Source organism: Limanda limanda, chromosome 2, assembly GCF_963576545.1.
Source record: "Limanda limanda chromosome 2, fLimLim1.1, whole genome shotgun sequence".
In the NCBI taxonomy this organism is placed as follows: domain Eukaryota; kingdom Metazoa; phylum Chordata; class Actinopteri; order Pleuronectiformes; family Pleuronectidae; genus Limanda; species Limanda limanda.
This window is the reverse complement of record NC_083637.1, coordinates 20,810,763-20,832,825: the sequence shown is the minus strand read 5'-3', so window position 1 is coordinate 20,832,825 and position 22,063 is coordinate 20,810,763. Positions and strand designations below refer to the sequence as shown.

Below are 22,063 nucleotides of genomic sequence, written 5' to 3'. Positions count from 1 at the left end.
ATTTGGCAAAATGTGAGTTTGGTAGGGCTACCGTTACTTACCTTGGTAAACAGGTTGGGGGTGGTGAGGTGCGCCCCGTGGAGGCTAAGGTGACTGCTATCACTGCCTTCCCAGTGCCCATCACCCGGCGTGAGCTGCGCCGCTTCTTGGGTATGGCTGGGTATTATCGTGGGTTCTGTAGGAATTTTTCCTCTGTTGTCGCCCCTCTGACTAGTCTGCTGAGCCCCTTGGTCCCGTTTGCGTGGTCTCCAGATTGCCAACACGCTTTTGTTTCTGTTAAGACTCTGCTATGTAGTACCCCTGTTCTGGTGGCTCCTGACTTTGAGAAGCCATTCAAGATGGAGGTAGACGCATGCAATGTAGGTGCCGGTGCCGTTCTTATCCAGGAGGATTCCAACGGGCTGGACCATCCGGTCTGCTACTTCTCACGGAAGTTCAATGAGTGCCAGACACGGTACTCTACTATTGAGCAGGAAGCTCTGGCTTTGCTGATGGCACTCCAGTTTTTTGAAGTTTATTTGGGATCGAGTTCTAGGCCAATTGTGGTCTACACGGATCACAATCCGCTGGTTTTTCTCCACCGGATGTATAATCAGAACCAGCGCCTCATGCGGTGGGCGCTGATTGTGCAGGGGTACAACCTGGTGATTCGTCACAAGAAGGGCTCCGAGAATATGTGTGCGGATGCCCTTTCTCGTGTGTGATGTTTGCTTTTATGGGTGGGGGTGTTACGTGTGTGGTTGTTTTCCTGTGTCTCCCCTCTCATTCTCTGCAGGTCTCACACCATTGGCTGTTCCTCCACCATCGTCCAACCCCCTGTCCAATCTGGGAGCTGTCTGTTGGCCAATTAGTGTCGTCAGGCCTTGATAACTTGCACCTGTTTTGTCTCCATGAAGAGAGGCCATTGTCTGCCTGTGTGTGGGCTGTGTGGAGCTGTTGCCTTTTGTTTGTGAGATGCCACCGGGGTTTAGGTGAATAGGTAAGACACCCTTGGGTTTACACTGCCATCACGTAGACCATACTCTGTTATCACATCAGGTTAGGAGCGGGGCCACCCTCTGTATGTATTAGCTAGGTTGTATGTGTGCACTAGTTAGTTGTCACTTTATCTTGTTTTCTTTGCTTTGGCTCCGCTTATAGTTCCCTATTCCCCTTGGCGGATCGCTGGCTAAATAAAACACACTTACTGATCCAGTTTGCTGTTGTGCCCTGTTTTGTTGTTCTCCGAGTCAGCCTAACAGTAACATGTGTTATGGTTCCCCTACTCCCCCCCTAGACGTAGCAAGCTAACATCCTGGAGCCGTAACAAACATGATGAAAAGTCCATCTTTAAAAAAAAATTCTTTCAATTTGTAAATGTATGTATAAAAATACGAGGTAGAGTCCCATTACTAGAAATTTTGTATAGAACGCATTATTAGGGACGCCTTTTTTACCTACTCCTGTCCCGATTCTAAAGAAGATATGGAGCGTTAAGACAATCATCCAATCTAATCCTGATCTCGAGCTCTGGGGGTGGCCGGGTGGAGGAGAAGGACTGCAGCCGCTCCAGGGATGTCCTTATTAAACATCAAGCTATACCCTATCGAACTATACATCCCAGAGTCAAGGTGAGCTGAATACACACACCCTCATCTGATAAATGTATATGCTGAAAAAAGGATATGAGTCAAAATGTCCCACGCAACTGTGGTGTACAACATTTGCACTGTGTTTGCAGGTTCAGTACATAGAATCCATATGTAAACCCGCCCCTGAGTGGCAGAGTGGGCTGTTTAATCATGAGTTGTATCATGACTTAGTCAAAGAAATTAACGTCACAGCTGCAGCTCATCCAGAATGTTGCTGTCAGGGTCCTCACTAACATTAACAGCCTTTAAATCCCTGCTCTGTCGTCCTGGGAATTAAAGGATACATTTCAAAAATCCAATTACTTTTCCAAAGAGCTGTAAAAGGTCTTGGGCCTGAATTCCTATGTTACAAGACATCCAGACCAATCAGGTCATCTGGGACAGGTTTACTCTGGTGAAGCAGCTCCTGGTTTCTATGCTCCTCACCCTGCAGAATTGGCTTCCTGAATACCTGTAGTATACTAAAAATGACTGCTCTTAATAAAAATCGCTGAGCACCTACATGCATCAACACACGTTGTGACCAGTCCATTTAAAATGGACATATCGCTTTCTGTCCTGTTGACACTTATTCATATGTCTATTATCCTTTTATCCAGCTCAGCCTCACCAGCTTTTTACTTAATAGATTTTTTTACTTCATACAACTTACTTCATTTCACTTTCCTACTTTAATCTCTAACTACTAACTTTATTAATTTATGTTGTTGTCTCTAAAATGCAATTGTGCTGTCTTCTTAATGACTTAACATTTTAAATGTGTTGAATTATTACGTGCCCACTTTGAAATATTGTCATGGTCTTATTTCATTTATTTGTATTTCCATCCAAAGCACGTGTGTCTAAATGGAAAATAATCTTACCTTGCCCAACCAACAAATCTGCACTGTGCTTTACCCAAATTATTCACCAGACATGGAGCACTTAACCATTAGGTGTTGTCCCTTCAATTTACTTCAGGCTTTCAGCTCTGCAATTATGATGTAGATTATAAATGCATGAGGATACTCATCCTGAGGCTGTTTACCACAGCACACAGACTTTGGCACTTTGCCGTGACCATGCTCAGCTCTCTGACTGTATACAAGCTGCTCAAGAGCGCAGACCACTTAACTTCAGCCATGAAAAACTGTGACAGAAAAATGGTCACAGCAATAGTGAGAGGGAAACAGAATAAGGACACAAGTGTTTGTACTTGAGTTACAGAAATACCCACTGTGCTCTCAGCTCTGCAATTTTTTGAGAGTCACAAATGAGAAACAGAGAAAAGCACAGACCACTGCATTCAGCGTCACAGAAGTCAAGTGCTGCAAGCACAACATCCGGCTGAGTGAAGGTACATGAATCAAATGGTAGAATGTGATTCAGCTTTGATTATGAGGCAGCATCAGAGGTGGTATTTGTTTATTTGAATGTTTGCCTTGGTGTGGAGCTAGTTTGCAGTTGCCATAAATTTCAACTGCGTCATTATAACTGACTCCAGCTGTTGTTCTTTGCAAAGCAAGACGTTACTCATTTTTAGTGCCACCTCTCAAGCTTACATTGACTCTTTTATGCTCACAACACAGATGTTTGAGGAATATTCCTTAAGGGAATTTCTAATTTCAGTGGAGACAAGATCGCAACTGTGAAGGTTTGCCTTTTTAGCTGAGTTAGCATAGGACGTACGACTTGCCATATGTGGACGATACATTAGAGCAGCATAGAATGAAATCTGCTTACTTTGCACTCAGATTCATGTTACTGGAGTGCCGTTGATATGTTTTTTTTGCCATGCAATTCCTTTCTCTCACTGACACACACACACACAGCCAAAGACACACACACACACACACGGAGGGACAGTACAATATGTAATTAAGGCTGAACCCCATTGTACCAATGATCTGCAGACTGGTAATTAAATCTAATCTGTGTGTGTCAGCTTAGTGTGGGAATGTGTGTCTTTGTGTGAGTGTGAGTGTGTGTTTAATGTCATAAGGCCACAGCAGTGTAATGCCACTCTCCCGTCCAGTTAATTAATTCAAATGTCCAGCCTTAATTAATTTCACACGGCGGATTGTGGCCCCTGGAAACCACCTGCATACATAATTCCTTCAGGGAGAGAGTGTGTCTAGAGATGCACTGACCATGTTGATTTGATGTAGAAGTTTGTTAGAATATGCACTGTTTATAGGCATATCAGAAAATTATATTTCCACATATTTTGTCCAATTACAGTGAACATCCACGTGTGTAAGAAAAAGACAGAACAGACTTTTAGCATTCAGAGGAGGATTTCTGGTTTTCTTTGAATGCATCTTGTCAAAAGGATGTCTGGTGTGAATGGGCTGTCAGTTGTATGTGTTGGCAGACTTTTGTGTATAAATGTGTCTGTACTTAAGTCTGAGCTGATAAATCAATTATATTATGACACTGTATCTATTAGGGTTGAAATATTTAGAAAAACATATATTGTAATTTTCACAACATAATTTGCAATATTGTGAAAACATTTTTTCAGCTTTTTCACGTTTAATGAAGAATGCTGGAAAATCCATGGAGAAAACATGCACATCTAAACCATTCAACCTAACACAGGCATAATACAGAACCTCCTTTATATATCATTCTAGAAGTATATGGCCCGATTTCTTGAAAAATAATTATTTCACTATAAATAACTTAAGTTTCAAATTATTTGTATTACAACTAATCCTTTTTTCTTACAATTTTTAGATGATTCTTAAAGTCATTTGGCTCTGACATTTGCCTTAATGCTCTTCTGTGAAGAGTGAATGTAACAGTGGAGGACAGAATCATACCTGTTCAGAAATGAGATATACGGCCTTTGTTGTGTAGTTTTTGTTGGTGCGTTGAAAGAGTAGCAACAGCAGATTCTTTGCGGTATACCCATCGTCCAGTTACTGGAGTTGGTAATACATAAGTATACAGTCTCAGTGTTGAGCACTTATTTAAAGTAGATCAGAACACTACAGAAAGATAAGTCTCAATTACATGACAAAATATATGTTTTAGCTCAGGAGGAGGATACAGTGAGGAAGTAAAGTGGATAATGCTGAACCAATCCATGGTTAATAAGACTGAATAAATCGTGTCTTCATTTACTAATCATCATGTGTTTCGTGTTATAGGCTTGAGTTAGTGTGGTTAGCATGAATCCCTCTCATGTTCGAGCATACATTCTACATACTGAATTTGTCATGCTGATTACACTGAGCAAATGCATTAACACACTTCAAGGAATACATGGCTGAGGCTGAGGAAGGAAACAGCTCTGTTCAACTTTTCTTGCACCTAATATATGCCCTCATTTTCCCACTGATGCTATCATTGAAACTAGCTCTGGGCTGAGAGATACATTTGACTGTACAAAGCTATCCGCTCGCCTGATCATCACGCCAATTACTTCACAGACACCAGGATAGGGGGATATTTAAACATGATTATATAGGGAGAAAACCCAGCGCTGCACTCTTTGAAGCAAAGTATTGCATTATTTCTTTTTGCTTTAAATCGTGGCAGTATTTTTTATAGCTGAAGCCAGAAGAATGGGAAAAGCACAGTGGTATAGAGACATCTAAACATAGAGTGTAACTATGGGTTAATGTACTAGTCAAAAAATGACACTGTACTCAGGAAGAAATGCAGCCAACTATCAATGACCATATGTGTGTAGTTTATTAAATCAAACAATAAATGGAGGGCTGGCACACAGCTGATGGCCTTGTGCTCAATGGTAACTACTGTCCTGATGCCAGTAATGTGACATTTAAAGATGTGGACTGTTTACAGCCTGGATTACTTATGAGGAAGGGAAGTTTTTCAAAAGCATGGGTTGTTATTTTTTAGAATGAGTTTATAAAAGCAGGCACATCATCATACCTCAAATGGAGAAAAAAAGTTTTGAAATATGATGATAGCACCTTTTTTCCCCCTGCAAGGGTTTGAATAATAGACTGTGACTAACATAAAGCAAAGAACGACACAGTCATATTCAATTAATTTTGTTTCCCTTTTTGGTATTTGTAATTTATCCTGACAGCTTCTGTGGTTGTCAAAACAGCCCAGGTATAAAATATTATTCTCTGTCCAGCGTGCTCCGTAAGAAAAACTTCTACGGTAAATTGTATCTAAGACATGTCGGACAGTTTTTCTTTTGCCTTAAACTCTCAAAGGCAGACTTACAATTCGTCTTGACAGGGAAGTGTCAAGCACATTTAGATGGATTTTGGTTGAAGCAAAATCCACTTTAATGACAGCACTATCAAGTTTTTACATTTAACTTGGCACGCCATGATGTGCCCTTTTTCTCCAGTCAAGTTCTGTGATGAGCAGATTTGTTGTAGCTCTTGGATGACATGACCTCTGAGACAGCAGCTGCAGGGAGGGATGGAATGATCTTTTGGAGCAAGGGATTAATATTCTTATTCATTTTGTCTCGTTCCCTCACTCCCCTCAAGGGCCAATGTGACTTTCTTTGTCCTGACATTCGGAAAATCGCTGTTAAATGTTAATGGGGACTATTTTTAAATGGGTCGCGACCACGTCTGGCACACACGTCCACGCCGGACACTCGCACAGCGGACACATAGGAATTAGATGACGCAGACGGACAAATATGCAGACAGTCACGCACATACAACCACTCACCCACATGCTCAACTACACACCCTTCCAAGCTCGGTATTGAATTAAAAGATGAGTTCTTATTCGTAATCGCAGAAAAGAGGATAAAATATTCCCCTCACCCCACGAACCTCTACAAGCCTCCCTCAGTCCAACTGTTCTTTCTTCCTTTTTCCATTATCTTCAATTCATCCTTACTGGTGGCTCAGACATCTCATTTGATATCGCTCTCAATGTTCCGGGGGACATAGAAAGAGCTCGGACATCTTACAAGCCCTCAGCAGCATGTGTCTGCTTGATGGAGCGCTCATTTTTTGATGTCAATGCCTATTATCACCGACAGCATGTCTAAGGTACCCCTCTCTGCATACTGAAACCTGGAGATGCTCTCATATACTGAGAGCCACCCCCTAAAGGTGACAAGGTGTTTAAATCAAATACACTTCACATCTGTTGGACGTGGGGACACTGCATGTTGAGTCTTCTTCTATGGGAGAATAGTTACATATTTGAGCAATAGGACAAATACATAATAGGATATAATGAAAGGAAGCAGCAGCAGATGAATAAAAGCTGGGTGAGATTATGTAATAAGCATCAAGAGAAGCGTGATCTATATATATATGAGTAGGCTTCCAGATGTTCAAACAAAGGAGGCCTGAGATTATAATAAAAAATCTCTACGAACTATATCCCAAACCCGAACCCGAACCTAAGAGATTACATTTTGACTCGTGGACTGGGCTTTGGTCCCCATGACGTCTACTGGTACTGACCAGGTCAGTGTTTGTGCTGGAAAAGAGCTAACAACAATTAGCACAAACACACACACAACTTCAAAATGACCTTTCATTGACTTGCATTGATTTAGTGATTTAGTGGAAACTTATTGTAACCTTAAGCACAGTTACTACTTGTTTACCCCTAACCTTAACCTAAACATAAACCTATACCTAACCCCCAAAACTTGTCTTCAACTTAAAATGTATTGTTCAACATTATAGTGACTTGCTTTTTGTATCCATAGGGAAGATAGGTCCTCACGAGATGATAATACCACACACACACAGTTCCAGGTGGTAATAACTTGAATTGCATCTGAGCCACTCTACACTACAGACTGTTCATGTGAAAAATCACACATTATGGGGTGACGCGCAATTTGAATCGAATGTTCCTAGTGGTTGAACTTCCTGTTGACAGTGTGTCTGAATGATAGCTTAGGGTTTGTTTTAATCTTCACACAGGAGACATCACCTTCACAGGGTGGCCCTATACAGTGATGATGATGGAAAGCACAGTGGGCATAAAAACATGCCAGTCGCTTTCCGAGATGCGACCACAAACAAAAGCACATCAAAAAAGCCATTACTCTGCTAAGAAAAGCGGCAGCATCATACACCACAGGTGACATGCAATTAAAATCAAGTGTGCTTGACAGTTGGATATTGTGGCATCCTTTTCTCACACACAAACACAAGCCATGAAGAGGAAATCAAACAAACTCAAGTTGCCGGCTATTATTCTTCTGAGAAAGTGAGAGCCATTTCAGGTAACGTGCTATTAAAGTCAAACAAAGCCACACTGTAACAGTAAGACCTGCCACAGCGCAACAGTTGCACTGCAAGAGCCCTCAAATTATAGCCTACACCAAGGTCTGCATCCGTTCAGTTACATTTAGCCCGGATTGTTTACAATGCTGCAAAGTCAAAATCAATAGGGCCTGCCAAGACGGGAACAGCCTAATGTACCATTAGGACTCTCTGCTATTCAATTACAGCTCCAGAGTTGGAGAAGTTTCAGCTAGCTCAGGTCCCCAGAGAAGGAGCACAGAGAAAGTATGAGGCAGAGAGAAGCTGTAATAAATCTCAAACTGACAAACAGCAAAAATAAAGTTATGGCATCCTCCCACCTTTACCCACCCCCAACATTTCCTTGCTTGGTCTTCATTGAAACTGCAGTACAGGGTATAGATGAGAGGAGCGCCTTTAATTGTTGCTTTTGATTTTTCCATTATATTTCATACTTCCATTATTGTTTTTCAATCATCTCTCTGGGAGTCTTAATTATCATTGGATTTGGCTCCACCCCCTAAAACACGCCACCTTTTACACCATGCATCGCTCCCTATATTTCCATTAATCTGCACACCAACTGCGTGAGGCAGGGATTTTCTTTCTGTCTTTCTTCAATAAGTGAGACCCTTATCCTGGGATTCTACCACATAACCAGGCCTCACTCCTGGGAGCCAGTATTACTCCTGGGGTGAAAGAGAAAGACACCAACATATAAATAGGGGGGTGCATAGAAAGACAAGTCATAGATCAAGATAAAAAGAAAAAATGCTGAATTAAAAAGATATATATGGACTGCGAAAGAGAAGAATAAATAAGTTTCCGTTGTGTCTCTAGACAGGTCGTCATTGAATCCCTATGGAGGCAATTATAGGACCTAGTGGCAAGACTGTGTGTGTGTGTGTATGAGAATGTGTGTGCTCATGCATGTGTGTCGCTAAAGACGGGCCTTTGTGGGAATAGTGAAAAGAGAGCGAGATATGAGTGAACACCGCATTCGCAGTGTGCTTTTAAAATGCACCAACACACAGTGAAATACCCTACAAAACCTGCTGCTCTGATGATAATCCCACTGCCTCTGGGTTAGAATGGAATCATCTTCCAAGTAAATGCATACTATTACATAGAGTACATATACTATGTAAATCCCCCACAGACTGTATTTGTAAAGTCGAAATATTACCTTACAGGCGCTTCCTTCCAGTTAACATACAAGTCCATCCAGACTCATTAAATATGTGATTAATACTTTGATGGAATTAACAGCAGTTGTCAAGTCTATTTCATCATAATTTGAATTTCATTTGATCAGTTAAGGCTATACAAGAGTCCATTGAGGTCTTGATCTTTCAGGTTTAACCACCAAAATGGAATTACTTTATTTTTAAGTCCAAGTCCACACTTTTGCCATGTTAAAAAAAAGGATTCTGTCAAAGCGTTACTCACTGAAGAGACAAGGACAAAGGGATTTTTGGATGGACAACTTGAAAATACAACATCTCACACTGCTGCTGTTGCCTGCAGGTTGGTATAAACATACTCCAAACACTAAAGTCCAATCACAGGGATCATTGAGAGATTTTTGTAGTTCCTAACTAAGTCAGACCGTATCCTGTACACTGAAATAGTCAGTAGTACCTAGTATTTGCCGGATAATCTCTGTTGCCACTAGCTGCTATGCTTCAACAGTAGCTAACGAGGAAGTAATGCAATGCTGTTACAGATGTAGGGTGGAATGGTTGGGTAAGATAGGCAGTCAGTTTTTTTTTGTTTTTTTTCAGGAGCATGACCACAATCATCCCCCGACCTTAACCATTAGTTCCTTTTGTAACAACGATGATGTGCCAGCCTTACTTGACTTTGCCCTTTTTTCAATCCAAACATTATCCCTTCCATCAAACTCCCTCTGAAGGCTCAGAAATATGATGTTACCCTGTCAACAGGGATGATGCTTGATTATGTGATTTGAAGGACTTGTTGTGTCAAAGTGTTTGATCCATGCCCAGTTGAAACCTGTTCTGACTGCCCCTTGATCATCCTGTGTGCCAAATCTGTTTGCTCACCTGAATCAGGGCAGTCTATTGATCAACCAGCCCGCAACATCAATCGGTTCACCGCCTATAGCCCAGCTTGGTGTGTCAGCGACCACACATTTGTAACAACATAATCTGTCCGCTATTTGTATGTTGGATTTAACATCACTCCCAAGCCAAGTGCCTCAACATTTGTTGTAAGAACACAACTACTGCAGAGTTCTGTGTTTGATATCTTCTAAATTCTGGCTTGTGATGTTGCTCTGGCACAGATTACGGCTGTTTTTACAGCGTGACTCAGTAGCCTCACACACTCTAGGTCATGTGTCTCTCAAAGCTTCTCTGGAGCTTCCAAATGTCTGCTGAATACTTTACTAGTGCCTTGCTGGGGCCTTGCACTGCATCCTTGGCAGATGTTGCTATAAAGCCAAGTGCTCAAGCAACTCCTGTCCACTACCTGTAGTCTTTGCTTGGTGAACACATGTTACAAGTCTTTCCTAGTCCGTTCAGAGCCTCAATCAACCACTGGGATTTTGTGACAAAAGTGCAAGCTATGCTATGGTTATAAAACAAACAAACTCTAACCAATTTTATTTTACTATTTGCTGTGATAGCCTGTAAACACATGCACATCGATAATCATCCATTATCTATACCGCTTCCTTTATAGACCACAGCAGGGCTGAAGCCAATCCCAGCTAACCTTGAGCTAGAGGCAGGGTCCACCCTGGACAGGTGGCCAGGCTCATCCCAGGGCCAACGTACAGAGACAAACAACCATTCGTCTCTGTCATTTTGACCAAGACCCTCCTTGTTGTGAGGTCAATAGTTCTTACCACTGCACCACTGTGCCACCTTGCCGGCCTCATGTAGAAAATATCAACAACTAATCAAAACATGTTTTGCAATGTCAAAATATCCCAGCAATTTTGATTTATTTCACCTCAGCAATTTACCTGAAAGGAAGGTTAAAAAAACCTTCCAGAATCTATGGAAATGAAGAACATAATGTGAAACACAATCACAACTCGAAAAACATTTAATCTGTTCTAGTTGTTTTCTATGTTTTTTCAATTCTTTTTATTATCCATGTCTGTCTCTTAGTCTTCACTTTTGCCTTCTTTCATTTTCTTGTATTCATACATTTCTTTCCACCTCTTTAGGTCTGTTTGATTCTCTCTGACCCCTTTATTTCCCTTCAACCTCTACTCACTCTGGTTTTCCCCTACCTTTCTTTCCTCAATTATCTTTCTCCCTCTCCTGCACCCTGTTTTTTCAATTTCACAGCCAATATCATTTCTCAGTGTGTCGTGGTTGCCGCTGTTAGCGCATAGTTTATATGCAGTGTTCTGTATTTAGCTCTCTCTGGGAGTCACAATGTTCCATTTACCTCTCCCACAATGCGCTGCTGGGGGAAGGCCCTGATTATGCAAAATATGCTAAATGTGTGTGTGTGTGCGTGTATTTGTATGCGTTGTGTGTGTGTGTGAATAAGGCATACGGCATCTGTGTGGGATATCATCAAATTGCTTTTCTCAAAATGTCCATTAAGAGAGCATGAAACTTTTTAGTTTATTTTGAGGATTAATAAAGTCCACTTACATTCTTGTAAATTGGTAAACAATAACTAATATCCCCCAAAAATGGACAGTTGACAGTAGGCTGTTAAAAGATACTGAGAATAAGTAAACCTACCACGCAGTTAATACCTTTTTCTTGAATGACAATTAGGGCATCATACTAATTGGTATGGAACTGATACCATTTCTAATGTTAAAAAAATTACATTTTAGTACAGTAACTAAATAAATTATGCTGATAGACTATATAAATACTAAACTGGGATATCTTTAAAAAGCTTGCTATCTTTTCTCAATAAGTAAACTGCAAAACACATTACAAAACTGGTTCAACCAAATAGCATACCACAATGACACCAATTCATGAAGACGTGAAAAGAGTGTGAAAATGTAAAGTTGATGGTAAGCCAATCCTGACTGTTTCAAATGTTACCAATAAAAAAGGCAACACACTATTTTGTGGCGCAGTATCCACCCAAAAGGCTCAAACATGTTAAATCTACTGTACTATTCCTCACTTCACCCCCAAAGGGGGGGCCAGGCAGAAACAGTTTGGTAACCACTACAAATAGGTCAACTTTAAGTGATTCATTTATTTACTACTGCATCATTTGTAAAAATCTATCTATTGAAAAATGGATGAATATATCCTATCAGTTTCATTTGTAATGCATTAAAGTCTTAGCGTCCATGAATCAACATATAGTATGCTTCCCTCCCCATTAACTCCTCTATTCCTTCTGATGCACTTTTCTCTTCCTCTTTCCATTGTCCGTCAGTATCTCTTTATTCCACTTCTCCATCACTCTCTATGCTGAAGTACTCTTATCGGCAAAGTTATTCAGGCCAGAGGGATCCTTTTTAGTTTGCTGAGTGTTTTTTTTTCACTCTCTCTTTACAGCTTAATCTTGGCTGATGATGTGGAGTCAATTCAGAGTCATTGTCGGGTCCATGTTGCTTCAGATTGAACTCTGAGTGCATATCTTTCACAGGTAATGACTGTTCTTGCAAGCAACACAGCAAACTGTTTTGGTGAATCTCATGTGTGTGTGGGACATTCCCTTCTGCTTAATATTCATACATATGAACATATACAAGCTTGGGCGCGCGCACACACAAACACACACAGTGCCCTATATAGAGTGACACATGTCCATAATGGCACAAGTAAATCTGGAAGACTGCTACACTATGTCACCATCACAGCCACATGTGATTTCGGCTGATTATAGGTGTTGGAACATGGCTTTCTACACATACACACAGAAACATAATAGACTGGTAATTGTACTGAGAAAAAACAAGTACAGAAAAAGATTTAACTGATTGAAGGATGACTACATTTACATCACAGAACACAAATACATAAATATACTCAAACCATGAATATGTTTTGGTTCCATAGTGCTTGACTAATCATTCTTGAAGTACATATACACACAAACACACATACTCGCAGACACAGGTAGTCTTACCCTACGAGACTGGATCTCTTTGACGTATAAAGGAAGCAGGAATTCAGACACTCCCTCCAATCGGACACCTTCCTTTGTCACCCGTAGATTCCCCATGCCATCCTGACAAGACAAAGAGATAAACAGAGAGATTTAGTGGTTATTGAGAGAATCCTCAGAAATTCAGGTGAATCCAATAACATTTTATGAGCAGATATACTGTCATAGAGACTGAGAGAATCCATTGATCTACTCTGCTCATCTTCTTTCTGATGAGTTTTCAACTAATCATTCATTACAAATGATGGGAAAAGCCTATTACTAGATTAGTTCCATGATATTATTCACAATAATACACAGATACTGCAGAAAATTGTGGAGGGGCACAATTGTTGAATTGCTCATGCGAAAACATGGTCAAGATTTATTGTGTGTCTTGTCTTTAGGTTTCATGTGGCTTTTATTTTCCTGTGACACAATTCATAGACAATGACACAAATGTGACTTTGGAATACCGTCGGGCATATGAAAGTGCACTTGACTTGAATATACAAACTACAAGGTTCGAAGTGTGTGTTCACATGTACATTCACATTAAAGAAAATGTCAAATTTATGGTTGTATTTGTCTTATCCTGTAGTTTTTGCATTGACTAAATATCCTCATGCATAAATAAAATGTTCCCTTTTCCAGATCCTGGGTTTAAACCAATTTAAATGTGCTAAGAGCTTTTGAGGATCCAGCAGTACTTATTAGCATTAGCCATTGATGAGCAGTGTAATATGGATTTGAAATGGGAATATCATGTATTCACATAGGTCTACTTCACCCCCAGTTTGATCCTGTTTTAAAGAGTCCGTTAGGAGTGTTTAATAGCGTACGCGTGTGATTATTGATTCATTTACTCAACCTCGGAGGACGTCATACATAACAACTGCCTTCCAAAAACAGAGGAAGTAAATGCACATTGTCAAAGCCTCATGAGAGCTGTAGTTTTGAGATGCTGGCAAAGTAAGGGTTTTATCTTTATCCAAACATGACAAGGTGCTGGAGGTTTAGATAACTATTTGGTTCACAATGAAGACATAAAACAGTAGGAACACATTTTAGCTTGTCAGAAAGACAGATGAAAGAAACCCCTGCTGAGAAAACCCATCGAGGCGAGTAAAATGGAGGTCAGCTAGGAAAATAGGAAGTGGATATGGCTCTCTGTGGGGAGACTTTTCAAACAATGGCCGATCTAATAACTTTGCAACGTACACAATTTGAGCATATAAGTTTGAGACCACAACCATTTGTTTTAGACCTTTATTAGCATTTTTAATGTAACCCTAATCCCTAACATTACAAGTTACCATGAAGAAAGTGCTTGTTGGTGATACTGAATTTCTAATTGGTTTTGACAGTGGTGAATAAAATAATTAACTAGATGAGCCAAAGTTTTACCGTTGTTGAATATCTGAGTTTATTATAAAACATCCGACGACAGAGGATTCTTGGTCCAACATGCATGGAAGGAGTGACTCAGAAAAGCTTGAACAGCAATGGAAACATCTTAGTTTTATATCAAATGGGAGGGGGCAGGTAACGAGTCATGCCAGGATTGTTATTATCTTCTTGAGAATGGAGACTTGCCTCACAGCTCTTCTTATGACAGCTCTTCTGTCATAAGAAGAACTCTCAACACTAACATATGTACAGTATTAAAGGTATCAAAAGAAGTGTTTGTCACAAATTCCCTGAGAGTGTTGTTATATAAAATTAAGTCATTTTTAAAAAAGGATTGAGGTTGATGTAATACTGGTCATTGTGTTTAAGGGTCACAGGGGGCACTGCAACCAATCCCAGCTGACCTTGGGATAAACAGGACACTGGACGGGTTCATCTGTAAAGTTATGTAAAGCATAACATCGAGGATGGCGCTATCCCCCACTATTTCTGATGTGCTGGCCAGCTCTCCAGGTTTATGATAATGTGTGCGGCATTTTATAGATTCCACTCTAGGGGAACTTTGAAAAATTGTTGGATCCGACTTACATGGCCAGATTAAATTCATTTCAAACAGCCATGCAGGGTACTAGGATAGTGAGGCTTCTTAGGGAGCAAAGTGGCAGATACTGCACCATGTCAAATCGATGCTTAGGAGAGTAACAGAGCAGAGAGCACATCAGAGCTGCTCTGACTGTTGGCTTGGTCTGAGCTCGGCGAGGTTTCTGGGGATTTTAAGAGATATACTTTGGAAAAAAGACAGTGATGTCGCATTTGTTTAAATAATCAACTGAGATAATAGGCGATCAACTGCAATCACCGATAGGATAGATGAGGAAAGTCAAATCAACATTTCAGTATATTGCCAATTTTTTTTTTTGTACTTCTCATATTACATACAGCAATTACAACTGCAGGTGTGTTCCTGGTTAGCTTAATAAATTACAAGCTCAAAAAATGCATCAACTGTGAAATAAAGTTCTCTTCGGTGGTAAAAAACCTGAAACAAACATGGTGGATTAAACTAATTCAGCCTTCAACTGGAATATCTATTCCACAGTATGTGGTTGGACAATACATTATTCGTGCCCACCTAGTTCCCAGCTTTCTATTCATGTTCACAAATGTTGATGAAACTATCCATGAAGATACAAATTCTGTTCCGTTTAGTTCAGTGAATTATCATTAATGTTTAGGTGCAACAACCCAACAGAGCCTTTCCAATTGCAAATGTGCTCAAGGCACGAGAAAGAGAGGAATCACTGAGGGAGAGAAATGAGGCAAAGAGAAATACAGATGGGGACTCAGACAAATTAAGTCAAGCTCATCAACTGACATGCCTGATGTAGTGGGCGGTGGTGGTGGTGGTGGAAATGAGCCGGAGGAACAGGGGATTTGTGTGGGGGTGGACCAGCCAACAAAAGGAAATCAGTATTTTGAATAGAAATCACAAACAATATGAAAGACAAAGCAGTAAAAACAATGTCAAGTAAGACGAACTGAAGCAGAGGAGTTTTAGAAATTTACATTCATATACGAACCCCTATGTCCAATCAAAAATCAACACCACTAACTATGCTAAGAATAGTTCTGCTAAGATACATACAATCATCTTTTAGTTGAGAGGGTAACTCCAACATAAGCAGAAAACAGATTAAGATTATATTCAGAATTAGAATTACTGCCTCTGGTTTCTATACTTCCAGTGATCGTGGCTGTTCAGACTTATAATATATGTTGGGACAACTTTCAAGGAGTGACGGTGTTTATTGACTTTTGATCACCAAAGTAATGGACAATTATTCATTTGCCCATCATGACTTATTTATAATCCTATTCATACTCAAGGGATGATCAAAAATAAAAATAAAAAACAAGATAAACCTTGATTTTTGAACCCAGACCAACAGTCTGTTTATGATTCACAGAAACATATTTTGTGTAGCTTTGCAAAGTGATGAGAGTGTGAGGGATTGATACGTTAGACCACCCAGAGTTGTTCAGTGTTGTTAGATCTACAATCATGACACTGAATATACAGTGGACCATGCAGCTTATTCAATAAAATATATCAGAACTCAGGGACCTGGAGAATCACAAATACTCCCTGAATTATTGATGAAAATATACAGTTACACACATAACCTATACAGCTCCAAACATAGAAGCAAATAGTATAGAACATGCACACAGAGAGAGAGAGGGAGACTGTCATAGAGAATTAACTGAGCCTGAACATATCCCCCCCCCCACACACCCTCTGTCGCCCAAAAACATGAAGACGATAATGTTAAAATTAATCAGGTGGTTTTATTCCACCACACTGCTCCACTGTCCAACACTGATGCCTCATTTATTGAACATGAGAGTTCTCTCTCTCCCTCTCTCTCTCTCTCCCTCTCTCTCTCACTCTCTCACTCTCTCACTTGTCTTTTTATTGTTATTTACAATCCAGTATGCGTAATTGGCACAAATGTACTACGAACGATATTGCCAAAGCCTACAATACAATGGGGTTTCTTTAACAAACAGAAGAAAGTGACTAAATCTCTCCATTCATCCATTTATCTCTCATTGTTCCGTTGTCTCTCACGCTCTCTCTCTGAATGTGTTTGTCATGGCTTTTCTTTGTCTGTCTTCTGTTAATCCCTCGCTCCATCTGTCTGTGTCTTTCTCACTGTAACATTTATTCTGCAAAAGAGATCCGAGGTTTAGATGTGTCTTATAGCGGGGTTGGGTCGGTTTTAAATTAAAAAGCACACTCTGGTAATCATGCGGAAAGAATTGTTCAAGGCATTTATAATTGAGTAAGAATTTGTATTAAACCTTTTGATTATTCATAATGAAAAGTAACAAACTGACCTCAAAGTGACCCCTGAACCTCTGTTTTCAGCATCCTGAATTTATCACTGTAATTACGGGACAAATGAATCCAAGCTTGTTTTTTTTTCTATCAGTAGGAGTGATAATTGTATTTGTAAAAAGTCAGGGGTAAAAGGCTAATCAGCTATTTAACCAAGACACTGTGTGCAATCTGACGAAAGACACAGTAATTCATGTGGGTTATAAGCTCTTAAATAGCTACATCACACTTTTTTGATAATGTCAGGCCTGTTTTGATTTTTGATCTCCAAGTTTTCAAGTGACTTTTTAGTTTGTTTTTTCACAGACTCCTTCTATATCGTTATTCAGTCTTTTTCAATTGAGATTTTTTAAATGTCAGCAGGCAATTTATTTTGCCTCTAGAGATTGCTTTTCCTTTCCTGAATACTACAAAACCCAGCGGTCTAGTGGCCATTCGACATGCTGGCCAATTAATGCCTTATCATATGTTACTGTTGACCATGTCTCCAACTGGTTATGCTAAGTTATTATTATATAAATATATTTTTTTGTAACAGTATTTCATGCTATCTTTGAGGGTGTATACATTGTAATGGAACTATATTAAAATTCTACATTACACACAAATACAGTCAATCACCAAATAAGTTCCTAAAAATATACTTTTTTAACATGCAGGTCATTGCCTTTGGGTCTGAGATATTATGCCCCAACACAAACATCAGTCTGTAACTTCCATTAACTGTAAGGCTGCCTTTGATTTAGAAATATTCCCAGCTACAGAAAGCGAAAACAGCTCCATCACGCCTTTAACATTTTTCCAAAATCTCTTTTGCTTGCAGCTTTTAAATAAGTAAAGCAAGGAGGTACATTGTTTATTTGTGCAAATTTAGATGAGAAGATATAAAATACAAGGCAAAACTATCTTCCCCTTCCTTTTCCCCTTTGCCATTTGAGTTTGGCTGCAAAAGCACAAAATGCAGCCTTTTGGTAATAAAGCATAATCAACAAATACAAATCATCAACATAATAGCAGGAGATTTTAGTTTGGCAACAATTACAACAACTAATCAGGGAACAGACTAGACCTCTGCTTGGACTTATCTGTGTTTTCTCCCCCAAATGAGACAGGTTTCATCAGTAAAAATCTAAAAAGCGTTTCTTGCCAAAGAACAATGATCACATCCAAGCACAGTGATAATTACTGCAGACACAATAGCTTTAACATCACACAGCGAACATTTTTTCAGTGTTCTAATTTATCTGTCTTTACTCTAGAGCTGAGAATCTTTGCGTTTGAGCCCTTGAACTGCGTCGGAAGTGGATCCTCTACGAGTCCACCATGATGTATTAGCATATTTGACAGCAGCACAGGCTCCAGAGAGGACCTTTCACATTTGTACCTTTGCTTTGAAAGGGATGGGTGAGGGGAATAGCATTTGGTTAGAATTCTGCAACATGACTATGGATACACACTGGTCCTTTAACGATGTGTGTGTGTGTGTGTGTTTGTACTGTATGCACATATATGCGTGTATGCAGGTGCAGCTGCATGACAACCCACTCACTCTGTTGAACTGGTTTACACACACAAGATTTAAAATAAAGGTGGGCTCTGCCTGCACGTCTGAACACACAAATACAAGGAAGGAAACATTTGTGTAATACACACACGCGCACATACACACACACACACACACACACACACAAACACACAGGGAGTCTACAGATTAAGTACGAATCCTGACAGAACATCAACCGAGCCCTGTTATGAAGACTGCAGATAGCTGTCGGATAAAAATGACTGGAATAAATTTCATGTGGCCTGAATTATGGACCACGTTTCCTTTCTTCTCCATAGGTGGCAGTCATTTTCTAATCTGTTCAGATTCCATCAACTCTCCAATAGAAAAGACCTCAGTGATCAGTACAAATGCATTCATCATTTTTATATGGTAAGAGAAAGACATATAGTGGTGAAAAGCAAACACTCTTCCAGATAGATCAAATGAATATTCACATGTTTTCAACAACACAAGAGCAGTTGACTGGGATTATTTACTTTCTTCTTGTTGCTTTAAATAATGGAAAACGACTATAATAAAATGACAACCAGTAATTTACATGAACAAAAACTGAAGTAAATATATTGAACTAACATTCAAAATACTCGTTGGCAAAGTATCACTCGATTTGATAAAACACACTATAATTTTTTCAGGATTAAACATTATAAACATGAATTGATCTGCGCTGCAAACTGCTACATGCTGGACCACTGCCCATGTAGCTTAGCTGCATCACATACACAGACAGTGTCCAGACAAGACATAGCTTAATGTGTTAAAAACAAAGGTCTGTGTGTGAGAAATTGTCTGTGTCCAAGGTGAAGAAGGTTTATGAACATCCTCTCTGACGTAAGAGGTGTAGATGTAATGATGGATTCCCACACCCCGGTGAGGTTAACTGGCAAACTGTCCCATTACGTGAAAGCACATCATATGCAAGGTTATACACACACAAGACCCACACCAATCAAATACAAAGTACAGACATGTTTATCACTATGACTTTTAGGTGTCCAAACACACACAAACGGCCCCATGTGTCCCTGTGGTGATGGATCGGCTAGGGAAGTATTTTGCAGGCACTTCCAATATTCAGAACTGCTGTAATTTTTCACACAACCTTTTATGTCAGCCAACAGACGCAGAGAGAGAGAGAGAGAGAGAGAGAGAGAGAGAGAGAGAGAGAGAGAGAGAGAGAGAGAGAGAGAGAGAGAGAGAGAGAGAGAGAGAGAGAGAGAGAGAGAGAGTCACCTTTGCCTTGGGAAAACAGCTGAGAAAATGACTAAAGTGATTCCCCATTAGGAAGCTCTTTGGTCGTCCTTTGCCTTTTTGACATTTGAGACAGGATAGGATGTTCCTGAATGAGAACACGACTTTGTGTAGCTCTTTCATAACTTTATCTTAAGTCAGGGTATTTAACTCAGTCCTTGAAACTATTCTCACTCTGAATTAGTAGAGGATGAAATCCAGCACTATGATAGATAATTAGTTGGCAAGTTTGCTGTACCAGACATTCAAAAAAATACCAGATTTATAGTCTATACAAACCATACAGAGTCAAGCTGGATACATGGAGGTTACAGAGTGAAATGAGTATTGTGATGTTTGTTGGACAGTGAGTCATTGGAAGTATGGATTATGGACAGGATTTTAGAAGCTCAGAAGAGTTCAGAGTACAGTAATGACAGCCAAAGTCATTTCTGAGCTCAGATTAAGGCGTAAGACTGCCATACTGTAAAATGTCAAATGTTGCCCAGCTATGGAAACCAGGCCTTTATTATTAAAGACATGCCTTAATGTCTTAATTCCCCTGTTATAAAAACAGACAGTTGTTTTGCTCCCATATGCTGTATTAATTTGTTGTTGCTGCCATTTGCTGTTGATGTAAACTCAGCGCCACTTCCATCTGTTTCATATTAAACACTTTGAGCAGTTCAAGGGGTAGAATTCAGCTATTTGTGAAACATGGTCATAATAAAAGAGAGCAGCTTTGCATTGGGACATAAAATGTTTCAGATTAATACAACGGTGACGGAAAGCAGTGTTACTTAGAAAAAACAGACGACCAGCATCTGATGGATTTTTACCATGTATATCATTATTCTGTCCCATGTGTGCTCATGCATACCTTTACCCTTATTTTTACATTTCAAAGTAGAAACTATTTGATGTTTGTGTGTTTTATTGATTAGACCAGTGGAGCTGAAATATAATGAGGAAGTGGCAAAAAATAGTAGTGGCTGGAAGTAGAAAGAAACATGAGCAAAACTCTTAATTTAACATCAGATGAAGTGAAGTGGTATCACAGACATCAAGACAAGTGCTGAAGAACGAGGCTGACCACTGAGTGGGAAACAGAGCAAGGGAACAAATTTCCTGCTTGAAGGAGTAAAGATGATTTAAATGAAGTTTGAGTTTTCTGTTGACACGCTCTCATCTGAACTGTCAAGAACAAATTATTATCAGAACAGACCAGATAGTTTCTCCTAGGATGATAAATGTGTCCAGTCCCAAGGACAACGCTCAGAGAGAAACTACGGTATGTGGGCAATCCACACATTTGTGACATCTGCACATGCTTAATAGTTATTTGGTAAATGCTGTATTCTTTTATTCAAAAACCACTGTAAAGATGATAGTAAGAAAGATTTGCTAAATGTGTTTGACCAAAGCACAAACATGCAGTACATGTGGTGTATATCAATCCATGAAAGGGCAGCTTTAACTGCCAATCATTACCTTGGGTTAATGCTTCTTTGACCTGTGATTTTATGATTAAGATACTTAATGTACAAAAACTCATATTTTCTGATTATTTTCCGTAAGTGCAATTTGAATATAATATGTGGTTAAGCAAGTCTCCTAATTTAATTTGTATATATGAACAAAATCCTAAGAATTTAAAACACAATAATTATAACTGTATTTACAGTCCTCGGGAAAAATGAGCTAAGATAATATACCACAACTAAAACTAAATGATCTATCTCTTCAAAATACTGTGCATGTTGCTGTTGTCTTCCTGCAGGTTACACAACAACTAATCATTAAAGGAAGATACAAACTTCACCTTTGAACCCTGTACAACCTCCATAGATCGACCTTTGAACTCTTGGCTGAACAACCCCCCGCGCCTTGAAACGTGAATTGAAGGGGAAGTCTGTTTATAGAGCTTCAGTGTCAGAAGTCAGTGTTTCAGTTTTGTGTTTCTATATATATTTCATTGTTTATTGTTGATTCTCATCTGTCTGGTTATAGATTT

At 39.6% G+C, this 22,063-nt stretch overlaps 1 protein-coding gene across 1 annotated transcript in view; it reads right to left on the bottom strand.

Moving 5' to 3' along the window:
- The window catches only part of LOC133026812 (zeta-sarcoglycan), a 140,810-nt gene that overhangs the window by 80,522 nt on the left and 38,225 nt on the right, over nucleotides 1-22,063 (bottom strand). Inside the window, exon 2 of the mRNA XM_061093785.1 lies at nucleotides 12,923-13,024. Coding sequence (XP_060949768.1) covers nucleotides 12,923-13,024 — 102 coding nt within the window. The remainder of the gene's footprint in view (nucleotides 1-12,922; nucleotides 13,025-22,063) is intronic.